The 11,887-nt window shown below is 38.5% G+C and overlaps 3 protein-coding genes across 4 annotated transcripts; 2 read left to right on the forward strand and 1 right to left on the reverse strand.

Moving 5' to 3' along the window:
• Positions 1 to 48: 48 nt before the first annotated feature.
• LOC126747812 (zinc finger protein OZF-like) lies at positions 49 to 11,613 on the forward strand. The gene is made up of 5 exons (XM_050456720.1): positions 49 to 327; positions 10,145 to 10,571; positions 10,750 to 11,081; positions 11,154 to 11,338; positions 11,392 to 11,613. Exons 1-5 carry the CDS (start codon positions 184 to 186, stop codon positions 11,576 to 11,578), a joined length of 1,275 nt encoding a protein of 424 aa, XP_050312677.1. The 5' UTR covers positions 49 to 183; the 3' UTR covers positions 11,579 to 11,613.
• On the reverse strand, positions 254 to 8,728 carry LOC126747807 (putative ammonium transporter 2). 2 transcript variants are annotated; one of them, XM_050456712.1, is made up of 11 exons: positions 5,541 to 8,727; positions 5,403 to 5,489; positions 5,117 to 5,345; positions 1,777 to 1,976; positions 1,455 to 1,724; positions 1,322 to 1,392; positions 1,204 to 1,261; positions 1,074 to 1,151; positions 842 to 1,020; positions 604 to 790; positions 255 to 550 (listed from the first exon to the last, which is right to left on the reverse strand). In XM_050456712.1, the coding sequence occupies exons 1-11, from the start codon at positions 5,710 to 5,712 to the stop codon at positions 432 to 434; spliced, it is 1,650 nt and encodes a 549-aa protein (XP_050312669.1). In that variant the 5' UTR covers positions 5,713 to 8,727; the 3' UTR covers positions 255 to 431. The 2 variants fall into 2 exon arrangements, with proteins under 2 accessions (XP_050312668.1, XP_050312669.1); XM_050456711.1 differs by having other exon boundaries at positions 254 to 550; positions 1,322 to 1,976; positions 5,541 to 8,728.
• LOC126747814 (uncharacterized) lies at positions 7,976 to 10,113 on the forward strand. Its single transcript, XM_050456722.1, has 2 exons — positions 7,976 to 9,461; positions 10,002 to 10,113. The coding sequence occupies exon 1, from the start codon at positions 7,976 to 7,978 to the stop codon at positions 9,050 to 9,052; it is 1,077 nt and encodes a 358-aa protein (XP_050312679.1). The 3' UTR covers positions 9,053 to 9,461; positions 10,002 to 10,113.
• Positions 11,614 to 11,887: the final 274 nt, after the last annotated feature.

Raw genomic sequence — 11,887 nt, forward strand, 5'->3', positions numbered from 1 at the left:
CTGTCAAACCGTTTTTTTTTAAGGTTATGTCATTGACGTATGTCAAACTGTCAACAAGTTTGACACATGTCAATAACGTCATGTCATTTTTGACATTTCAATAGTAAACAATAAACATAACAATTATTTATTTAAAACTGACGCTATAGACGAAAAATCAATGAAATCTTATAATTATTGAGGATGAACGAGACCGTTAAACCGGAAAATTTCTCCCAAGTGTGTCGCACTTGCTTGGGGGTAGAGAGTCTGACCCCAATAGCGGGCACTAGCATCGGCAATGGGGTTTCCCTGGTTGATATTTTGCACCATTTTATTCCCCAAGAGGTAAGTGCCTACTATATAGGGTTTCGCCAGACTCTTGTACAAGAAAACACAGTATTGATGCTCAGAAAATCCTAATTTATTTGACTAATATATAAGTGTTTCCATCAATCGACCCAAGCGAGCTTAGGGACATTTGGTTCAAGTACCTTCTGAATTCTTGGCAACTGGACCTTCTTTTTCTTGATTCTAATCATGGAGAGCAGACTTCCTTTCATTCTATTACCTAAAAACCTCAAATAGCACGAATAACCTTAATCCGAACCCCTTTTAACCAACCCAGGTTGTCATTGATGGCGACAATCCTTAAGATCTTAGACAACCGGTGGTTGCTCCTCTTCGATAAACTTTTTATAAGTGAAAGATGCTTGTCGTGTCCAGGGTTGGTGCCCACAATATTGAGCCGTTCGGCTTCTGTTATGTCCAGTACTGCCCTGAACGCCGAGAGGGCCCTGGACACCTCTTTCTAAAAAAGTATGCAAGCTCCTGGGCAGGTAATAACATTGACCCTCTTTACCTTTGAGTGTCGTACAAGATGTTCGGTAATATCAGCCCCCAGAAGTTCTTGATGGACGTTCATACGAATGGGGATGATTTTGTTGACAAACCATAAGAGGAGTACAGTGGTAGTGACCCCCCATGACATAATACAGAGGGCGGTCAAAGATTGGACCCCTAAAAGGTACCACCCTCCCCCTATGACGAATTTAAATCAATTATAAACCATGGGCGGCAGTTGAACTAATTACCTTTTATTAATCCCTTTCGACCATTGGTGGTCCGAAGGGGATAAGGGTCCTGGGCAAAGATACCTACCGCTAAAATGCCTGAAATTATAACCTTAAAGAGTGAATGTGAATTAATGGAGAGTTTGCAGACCCCAAATACCACCGACCCCATGAACAGCGGTGGCCCCAACGGGGTCATCAATTTTAACCTGAAAAAGGGTGCAACATTAATGATTAATTAATCACCCTTCGGGGGGGGGGGTCATTACTTTGTCGATAAGAAGCATGGCCCCACAAGAGAGCAACGAACCTATTGCACCAATAACCAGAGCCTCCCAACCTGTCGGGGAAAAAATATGAATTGAACAAAAGAGACGATAGAGGCCCCTAAACAGGTACCACCTTGATACAAAAAGCACCCCGCCGTCACGGCCACCAGGGACCCCAAAATCCCATTGATAATATCCAGGGCGTCTATCCGGCCGTCCAGACGTACGATCGAGTACAAAATGCCGACGGTACCGCCCCCAAACGAGGACATCATGGTGGCAACGGCCGCCTGGGCGGCGTACCGCCATTTCCCGCCACTCAAGCCGTAGGTGCTGCCCGAGTTGAAGGCCAACCAGCCCCACCATAAAACAAATAAACCCATCACCGCGTTTACTGGATTTCCTGGAACGTTTTAATAATAAGAGAAAAAGGGGGGTGGGGGGCAGGGGATTACCTAGGGGCAAAGGTCCCTGTCCGTTGTCGTATCTGCCCAATCGGGGGCCGAGCATCATGGCGCTGGCCAGGGCCGCGCTGCCGCCCAATAAATGGACCGCGCCGGAACCGGCGATGTCGACCGCGCCCAGTTTTTTGAGGAATCCGTGCTCGCCCCAGAGCCACCCCGCGGGGATGCAGTAGATCATCGTGTTGAGAAAGCTGGAACAGAGCGGGGTGGGTGGTGTGTACCTTCTGGGAGTCTTAAGGGGGTGAAAGGGGCGACCTTGGAGGCCCCTCAGGGGTCGTTTTTGTGACCCCCGAGTTCGAATTTTTGGGGAAAACCGTTGGGAGTGTGGAATTTGTTTTTTTTGTATTGGATTCCTCTTCGAAAATGGAACAAATGATAAAGAATAACATTTTGCCGTGAATCGAAAAATAAAGGAGTTATGGAAGGTTTTTGGAAAAATTGGGTGCAAAAGTTTTTGGGTGCCAAACGGCTTTTCCTCATTTTCTCGGAAACTATTGGGAATTTGAAAAATGTTATTTTGGCATTGGATGCTGAATTAAAAATGGAACGAATGATAAAGAATAACATTTTGCCGTAAATGGAAGAATAAAGGAGTTATGGAAGATTTTTGGAAAACAAGAAAATTTTTGGAAAAAATTTTTTTTTTGAAAAAATTAATTTTTTTTTGGTAAATCGATAAATCGCTTAAAGGACGTCAAAAAAGTCTTATAAAACTTTTTTGAGAAATCTACCAGAAAAAAGTTATACTCTAAAAAGTCTTCCTCAAAAAATCCAAAGGGGTACACCCCTAGGAAAATGTCCATAATTTCGGTTTTTATTTTTTTTCTAGAAAACTATTGGTCGGAGAAAAAAATTGTTTTGACAAAAGTTGTTTGGAATTTCAATGTGCATCAAATGCAATAAGAAAATTATTTTTAGGACCAACAGTTTTCCGGAAAATCGGGAAAAACCTCATAATAGTTTTTCCTCATTTTCTCGAAAACTATTGGAAATTTTAAAAATTTTCTTTTAGCATTGGATTCCAAATTAAAAATAGAACGAATGATAAAGAACAACATTTAGCTGTAAATCGAAAAATAAAGGAGTTATGGAAGGTTTTTGAAAAACTGTAAAATTTTTGGGCAAAAAATTGAAAAAAAAAATTTTTTGAAAAATTAAATTTTTTTTTGGTAAATCGATAAATCGCTTAAAGGACGTCAAAAAAGTCTTATAAAACTTTTATGAGAAATCTACCAGAAAAAAGTTATACTCTAAAAAGTCTTCCTCAAAAAATCCAAAGGGGTACCCCTGGGAAAATGTCCATAATTTCGGTTTTAATTTTTTTTCTGGAAAACTATTGGTCGGAGAAAAAAATTGATTTGACAAAAGTTGTTTGGAATCTCAATGTGCATCAAATGCAATGAGAAAATTATTTTTAGGTCCAACAGTTTTCTGGAAAATCGGGAAAAACCTCTTAGCAGTTTTTCCTCATTTTCTCGAAAACTATTGGAAATATTGAAAATTTTCTTTTAGCATTGGATTCCAAATTAAAAATAGAACGAATGATAAAGAATAACTTTTAGCCGTAAATCAAGTATTAAAAGAGTTATGGACGATTTTTGAAAAACTGGAAAATTTTTGGGCAAAAAATTGAAAAAAAAAATTTTTTGAAAAAATTAAATTTTTTTCTGGTAAATCGATAAATCGCTTAAAGGACGTCAAAAAAGTCTTATAAAACTTTTTTGAGAAATGTACCAGAAAAAAGTTATGCCCAAAAAAGTCTACCTGAAAAAATCCAAAGGGGTACCCCTGGGAAAATGTCCATAATTTCGGTTTTTATTTTTTTTCTGGAAAACTATTGGTTCGAGAAAAAAATTGTTTTGACAAAAGTTGTTTGGAATTTCAATGTGCATCAAATGCAGTAAGAAAATTGTTTTTAGGTCCAACAGTTTTCCGGAAAATCGGGAAAAACCTCTTAGCAGTTTTTTCTCATTTTCTCGAAAACTATTGGGAAAATTGAAAATTTTCTTTTGGCGTTGGATTCCAAATTAGAAATAGAACAAATTATATAGAATAACTTTTAGCTCTAAATCGAAAATTACAGGAGTTATGGAGGATTTTTGGAAAATTGAAAAATTTTTGGGCAAAAAATTGAGAAAAATTTTTTTTTTGAAAAATTAAATTTTTTTTTTGGTAAATCGATAAATCGCTTAAAGGACGTCAAAAAAGTCTTATAAAACATTTTTCAAAAATGTACCAGAAAAAAGTTATACCCTAAAAAGTCTTTCTCAAAGAATCCAAAGGGGTACCCCTAGGAAAATGTCCATAATTTCGGTTTTTATTTTTTTTCTGGAAAACTATTGGTCGGAGAAAAAAATTGTTTTAACAAAAGTTGTTTGGAATGTCAATGCGCACCAGATGCAATAGAAAAATAATTTTTAAGTTCTACGGTTTTCCAGAAAATCGGGAAAAACCTCTTAGCAGTTTTTCCTAATTTTCTCGAAAACTATTGGGAATTTGAAAAATTTTATTTTGGCATTGGATGCTGAATTAAAAATGGAACGAATGATAAAGAATAACATTTTGCCGTAAATGGAAGAATAAAGGAGTTATGGATGATTTTTGGAAAACTGGAAATTTTTTGGGCAAAAAATTGAAAAAAAAAATTTTTTGAAAAAATTAAATTTTTTTTTGGTAAATCGATAAATCGCTTAAAGGACGTCAAAAAAGTCTTATAAAACTTTTTTAAGAAATCTACCAGAAAAAAGTTATACTCTAAAAAGTCTTCCTCAAAAAATCCAAAGGGTTACCCCTGGAAAAATGTCCATAATTTCGGTTTTTATTTTTTTTCTGGAAAACTATTGGTCGGAGAAAAAAATTGTTTTAACAAAAGTTGTTTGGAATCTCAATGTGCATCAAATGCAGTAAGAAAAATATTTTTAGGTCCAACAGTTTTCCGGAAAATCGGGAAAAACCTCTTAGAAGTTTTTCCTCATTTTCTCGAAAACTATTGGAAATATTGAAAATTTTCTTTTAGCATTGGATTCCAAATTAAAAATAGAACAAATTATAAAGAATAAAATTTTGTCATAAATCCAAAAATAAAGGAGCTACGGAAGATTTTTCAGAAACTGAAAAATTTTTTGGCAAAAAATTTTTTTTTGAAAAAATTATTTTTTTTGCTTGAAAATGGATAAACCGCCCAAAACACTGCAAAAAACTCCCATAAACTTTCTTCACACCCTATCAAGGGCGGCCACGACCAGAATTCATAAACCGTATACAGGTCGGACAACTATACCTCTAACGTGCAATACGCCCGTAACATTACATATATAGTGCAAAATCTCACCTAAACAAACAATAGGCCTTGAAATTGCACCTTTCCGCCATCGCCCCGCTGACTATGGTAGTGGCGGTGGTAGCAAAAGACAATTGAAAGATGAACGCCGTGAAAATTTCCCCCTTTAGCGGATCCTGCACCCCGGGATCGATAAAAAAGTCCCCCAAAGCGATAAATCCGTTGTTATAAGCGCTCCGGCCGAAGGACGTGGCGAATCCGAACATCCAGTACGTTATACCTGTTCAATGGGGAATATACGGGGTGGAGAGGGAATATTCCGGGGGGATTTACTCACCCCCCAGCACGATGTCCACGACGTTTTTCATCATGATGTTCACTTCGTTTTTTATGGATACGCATCCGGATTCTAACATGCCGAAACCTATACAGGGGGTGGTGGGTTAATGTGCTTCCCAACTTACCCGAGACTTACCCGTTTGCATCGTGAATATCATGAAGGAGCTGGTGATGACCCAGTTGGCGTCCTCTACGGTTATATTGTATAACCAGGGTATATCGTAGCTGCTGTTAAAAGGGGTTTCCCGTAGGACGTCCATAGTACAAGTAATCGGGGCAATAACAAAATAAGGCAATTTTAAGCTCATTCTTTATTCCTTATATTGGACCGATTTAGGCACAGATTGCCTCGCATGTTGATGCATTTTTCATTAAGATGTAATCACTAAAAGTAAATCGATAGGGGCAAAGTCCGGTTTGCACGCGGGACGTTCCGCAGGAACGCTCCCTTATTTGAAAATATGTCTGGAACACCCTCGAAATGTCTGGAATAAAACGGAAATCTATACCATCAGCTTGAAAACTGCTTGAAATGCCCCGTTAAAATTCCGTGTGATCGAGTCCTGGAAGACATAGAAAAATGACTTCAAATGCCTGGGATAAGAAACTTTGAAAGCTCGTAGCTTGGAAACTATCGGAGGTATGACTGTTTCAGTGGTACCAAACGATTCAGAAGGTTCCAAATATTCTAAAAATATTGGAAAATTTTTTTGGAAATTTTTGGTTTTTCCAGGAAAAAATGTCAAAGTTGATCATTTTTTGGCCTATAAAAGTATGAAAAGCAGAACTTTGAAAGGTTGTATCTTGGAAACTATAAGAGGTAGGGCTGTTTCAGTGGTACCAAAGGATTCAGAAGGTTCAAAATATTCTAAAAATGTTGGAAAATGTTTTTGGAAATTATTGGTTTTTGCAGGAAAAAATGTCAAAACTGACCATTTTTTGGCCTATAAACGATTGAAAAGCGGAAATTTAAAGGGCCATAGTGTGGAAACTATAAGAAGTACGATAGTTTCAATGGTACCAAACGACTCAGAAGGTTCCAAATAATCTAAAAATGTTGAAAATTTTTTTGGGAATTTTTTGGTTTTTCCAGAAAAAAATGTCAAAGTTGACCATTTTTTGGCCTATAAACGTTTAAGAAGCGGAAATTTGAGAGGCCGTATCTTGGAAACTATAAGAGGTACGACTGTTTCAGTGGTACCAAACGATTCAGAAGGTTCCAAATATTCTAAAAATGTTGGAAATTTTTTTTGGAAATTTTTGGTTCTCTTAGGAAAAAATGTCAAAGTTGACCATTTTTTGGCCTATAATCGTTTGAAAAGCGAAACTTTAAAGGGCCATAGTGTGGAAACTATAAGAGGTACGAGTGTTTCAGTGGTACCAAACGATTCAGAAGGTTCCAAATATTCTAAAAATGTTGGAAAATGTTTTTGGGAATTATTGGTTTTTCCAGGAAAAAATGTCAAAGTTGACCATTTTCGGACTATAAAAGTATGAAAAGCGGAACCTTGAAAGGCCGTATCTTGGAAACTATAAGAGATACGACTGTTCCAGTGGTACCAAATGATTCAGAAGGTTCCAAATATTCTAAAAATGTTGGAAATTTTGTTTGGAAATTTTTGGTTCTTTTAGGAAAAAATGTCAAAGTTGACCATTTTTTGGCCTATAAAAGTATGAAAAGCGGAACTTTGAAAGGCCGTATCTTGGAAACTATAAGAGGTACGACTGTTTCAGTGGTACCAAACGATTCAGAAGGTTCCAAATATTCTAAAAATGTTGGAAATTTTTTTTGGAAATTATTGGTTTTTCCAGGAAAAAATTTCAAAATTGTCCATTTTTTGGCTTATAACTATTTGAAAAGCGGAACTTTGAAGGGCCGTATCTTGGAAACTACAAGAGGTACGACTGTTCCAGTGGTACCAAACGATTCAGAAGGTTCCAAATATTCTAAAAATGTTGGAATTTTTTTTTGGTAATTATTGGTTTTTCCAGGAAAAAATGTCAAAGTTGACTATTTTTTGGGCTATAAAAGTATGAAAAGCGGAACTTTGAAAGGCCGTATTTTGAAAACTATAAGAGGTACGACTGTTTCAGTGGTACCAAACGATTCAGAAGGTCCCAAATATTCTAAAAATGTTGGAGAATTTTTTTGGAAATTATCGGTTTTTCCAGGAAAAAATGTCAAAATTGACCATTTTCGGACTATAAACGTTTGAAAAGCGGAACTTTAAAAGGCCGTATCTTGGAAACTGTAAGAGGTACGACTGTTTCAGTGGTACCAAACGATTCAGAAGGTTCCAAATATTCTAAAAATGTTGGAAATTTTTTTTGGAAATTTTTGGTTCTCTTAGGAAAAAATGTCAAAGTTGACCATTTTTTGGCCTATAATCGTTTGAAAAGCGAAACTTTAAAGGGCCATAGTGTGGAAACTATAAGAGGTACGAGTGTTTCAGTGGTACCAAACGATTCAGAAGGTTCCAAATATTCTAAAAATGTTGGAAAATGTTTTTGGGAATTATTGGTTTTTCCAGGAAAAAATGTCAAAGTTGACCATTTTCGGACTATAAAAGTATGAAAAGCGGAACCTTGAAAGGCCGTATCTTGGAAACTATAAGAGATACGACTGTTCCAGTGGTACCAAATGATTCAGAAGGTTCCAAATATTCTAAAAATGTTGGAAATTTTGTTTGGAAATTTTTGGTTCTTTTAGGAAAAAATGTCAAAGTTGACCATTTTTTGGCCTATAATCGTTTGAAAAGCGAAACTTTAAAGGGCCATAGTGTGGAAACTATAAGAGGTACGACTGTTTCAGTGGTACCAAACGATTCAGAAGGTTCCAAATATTCTAAAAATGTTGGAAAATTTTTTTGGAAATTTTTGGGTTTTCCAGGAAAAAATGTCAGAGTTGTCCTTTTTTTGGCCTATAAAAGTATGAAAAGCGGAACTTTGAAAGGCCGTATCTTGGAAACTATAAGAGGTACGACTGTTTCAGCGGTACCAAACGATTCAGAAGGTTCCAAATATTCTAAAAATGTTGGAAAATTTTTTTGGAAATTTTTGGTTTTTCCAGGAAAAAATGTCAGAGTTGTCCTTTTTTTGGCCTATAAAAGTATGAAAAGCGGAACTTTGAAAGGCCGTATCTTGGAAACTATAAGAGGTACGACTGTTTCAGCGGTACCAAACGATTCAAAAGGTTCCAAATATTCTAAAAATGTTGGAAATTTTTTTTGGAAATTTTTGGTTTTTCCAGGAAAAAATGTCAAAGTTGACCATTTTTCAGCCTATAAACGTTTGAAAAGCGGAACTTTAAAAGGCCGTATCTTGGAAACTATAAGAGATACGACTGTTCCAGTGGCACCAAACGATTTAGAAGGTTTCAAATATTCTAAAAATGTTGAAATTTTTTTTGAGAATTTTTTGGTTTTCTCAGGAAAAAATGTCAAAGTTGACCATTTTTTGGCCTATAACCGTTTGAAAAGCGGAACTTTAAAGGGCCATAGTGTGGAAACTATAAGAGATACGACTGTTTCAGTGGTACCAAACGATTCAGAAGGTTCCAAATATTCTAAAAATGTTGGAAAATGTTTTTGGAAATTATTGGTTTTTCCAGGAAAAAATGTTAAAACTGACCATTTTTTGGCCTATTAAAGTAAGAAAAGCGGAAATTTAAAGGGCCATAGTGTGGAAACTATAAGAGGTACGACTGTTCTAGTGGTACCAAACGATTCAGAAGGTTCTAAATATTCCAACAATATTGGAAATTTTTTTTGGAAATTTTTGGTTTTTCCAGGAAAAAATGTCAAAGTTGACCATTATTTGGCCTATAAACGTTTGAAAAGTGGAACTTTAAAAGGCCGTATCTTGGAAACTATAAGAGGTACGACTGTTCCAGTGGCACCAAACGATTAAGAAGGTTCCAAATATTCTAAAAATGTTGGAAAATGTTTTTGGAAATTATTGGTTCTCTCAGGAGAAAATGTCAAAATTGACCATTTTTTGGCTTATAACCGTTTGAAAAGCGGAACTTTGAAAGGCCGTATCTTGGAAACTATAAGAGGTACGACTGTTTCAGTGGTACCAAACGATTCAGAAGGTTCCAAATATTCTAAAAATGTTGGAAAATGTTTTTGGAAATTTTTGGTTTTTGCAGGAAAAAATGTCAAAGTTGACAATTTTTTGGCCTATAACCGTTTGAAAAGCGGAACTTTGAAAGGTTGTATCTTGGAAACTATAAGAGGTACGACTGTTTCAGCGGTACCAAACGATTCAGAAGGTTCCAAATAATCTAAAAATGTTGAAATTTTTTTTGAGGATTTTTTGGTTTTCTCAGGAAAAAATGTCAAAGTTGACCATTTTTTGGCCTATAAACGTTTGAAAAGCGGAACTTTGAAGGGCCGTATCTTGGAAACTATAAGAGGTACGACTGTTCCAGTGGTATCAAACGATTCAGAAGGTTCCAAATATTCTAAAAATGTTGAAAATTTTTTTTGGAAATTATTTGTTTTTCCAGGAAAAAATGTCAAAGTTGACCATTTTTTGGCCTATAAACGTTTGAAAAGCGGAACTTTGAAGGGCCGTATCTTGGAAACTATAAGAGGTACGACTGTTTCAGTGGTACCAAAAGATTCAGAAGGTCCCAAATATCCCAAAAACCTTTGACACTCATTAGTTTTCCCTGGAAAAGGTTCGATAAAGACCCCTAGACACTCGGGCATTAATCGAAAATCCACCCCGTTTCAGGACCCGGTCCTGGACGTTTTCCCCCAACAAATCTGCCGAAAATGCCTGGATTTCCTCACCCTCTACCGCAACTTCAAGGCGACCTGCGACCAAACCGAACGCGTCCTCAAAACGTGCCTCGACAACGTAAAAAGTGACTGCGAGGATTCGAACGCGGCAACAATCGAACCCGTAGACGTCAAACGGGAAAACCAACCGCGAAAATTGAGGTTCGGAAAAATCGAACGGGAGTCGTACAGTTGCACGGAGTGCCGGAAAACGTTCCGGTACCGCTACAAGTTGATGGTGCACCGGAAGGTGCACACGAAAGAGAGACCGTTCGGGTGCGACACGTGCCCTCTCACTTTCGCACTGAAAGGGAACCTGAGGAGGCATCAGATGTTGCATAACGGCGAGAGGCCGCACGTCTGTAAGTTATGCGGAACAGGTGAGTGTTAACCCATAAACCACCGTTGAATATACGTGTATCATATACTATTCTGTTTACAAAACGAGGAGAATGCGGAAAATTGTTCTCCCTTCCCTCTCTTTCGCTCGTGGGCCTGTAAGACACTGCCCCCTCCCCCCCACACTCTGTTATTCCTTACGCCCCGTCTGTATTAAAGGGTTCATCCAGTCCACGTCGCTTCGACGTCATTTAAAGAACCACGAGCCCCGCCGACCCCCCGAAAAGATCCCCTGCGAAAAGTGCAACAGGACGTTCGTGAAACGTGCCGCCTACGAGGCCCACTTGATCAAACAGCACCCTTCGACCGCACCCCCTCTCACCCCCAAGCAAGAGCAAGGAGAAGGGTACCGGTGCACCGTTTGCAACCGAACCTTCGCCAAGTCGGTTTATTTGCGCAGGCACCAGTCGAGGCACGGGGAAAAGAGGTTCCTGTGCACCGAATGCGGGCGGGGGTTCGTCCGGAGGGCGGACCTCCAATCTCACATCAGGGTATTATAGTTTTATTAATGTGGGTCTGGGGTGCGACAAGTTACACACTGTTTCTCTCTCTGTCTGGTTCAGGTGCACACCGGGGAAAAACCGCACAAATGCGAGGTGTGCGCGAAATCGTTTGCGCACGCCGGTTCCTTGGCCACCCACGGTCTGGTGCACTCGGGATTTAAGCCGTACGCGTGTCAGGCGTGCGGTAAACCGTTCTCCCAGCTGTCGCATCTTAAGGTGCATCAGCGCACGCATAACGGAGAGAGGTAAGTTGGTGGTAAGTACGAGGGCGCCTTGACGCTTAACGGGCGGGTTTTAGGCCCCACTCGTGCCCCTACTGCGGCAAAACGTTCGCCTTGAAGTCGAACCTGACGGTGCACGTGAGGACCCACACGGGCGAGACGCCCTTCGAGTGTCCCGTCTGCGACCGGGGGTTCTACGATTCGAGTAGTCTGAAGAAGCATCGGGGCAGTCATTTGTCGTTGTTGGGCGAGGATTTGGGTTAAAGTTTTATTTTGTAAATAAAGGATTCGAGCCTTAATATCTTGTTTCGTTATTTTACCCTTAGTCGTGGTACCAGAGGTGCCAAAAATGTCGAGGAAAACGGTTGAAAGTTGTTGGTTTTTCCAGGAAGAAGTGTCAAAGTTGGCTATTTTTTGGACGATAAAAAAATATGGAAGAGGAAGTTTGAACGGTCATAGCTTGGAAGCTATTAAAGGTACGACGGTTCCAGTGGTACCAAACGATTCAGAAGGTTCCAAATATTCTAAAAACATTGGAAAAATTGTTTGAAAGTTCTTGGTTTTTCCAGAAAA

This window comes from Anthonomus grandis, chromosome 20 (genome assembly GCF_022605725.1).
Source record: "Anthonomus grandis grandis chromosome 20, icAntGran1.3, whole genome shotgun sequence".
NCBI classification, from domain to species: Eukaryota; Metazoa; Arthropoda; class Insecta; order Coleoptera; family Curculionidae; genus Anthonomus; species Anthonomus grandis.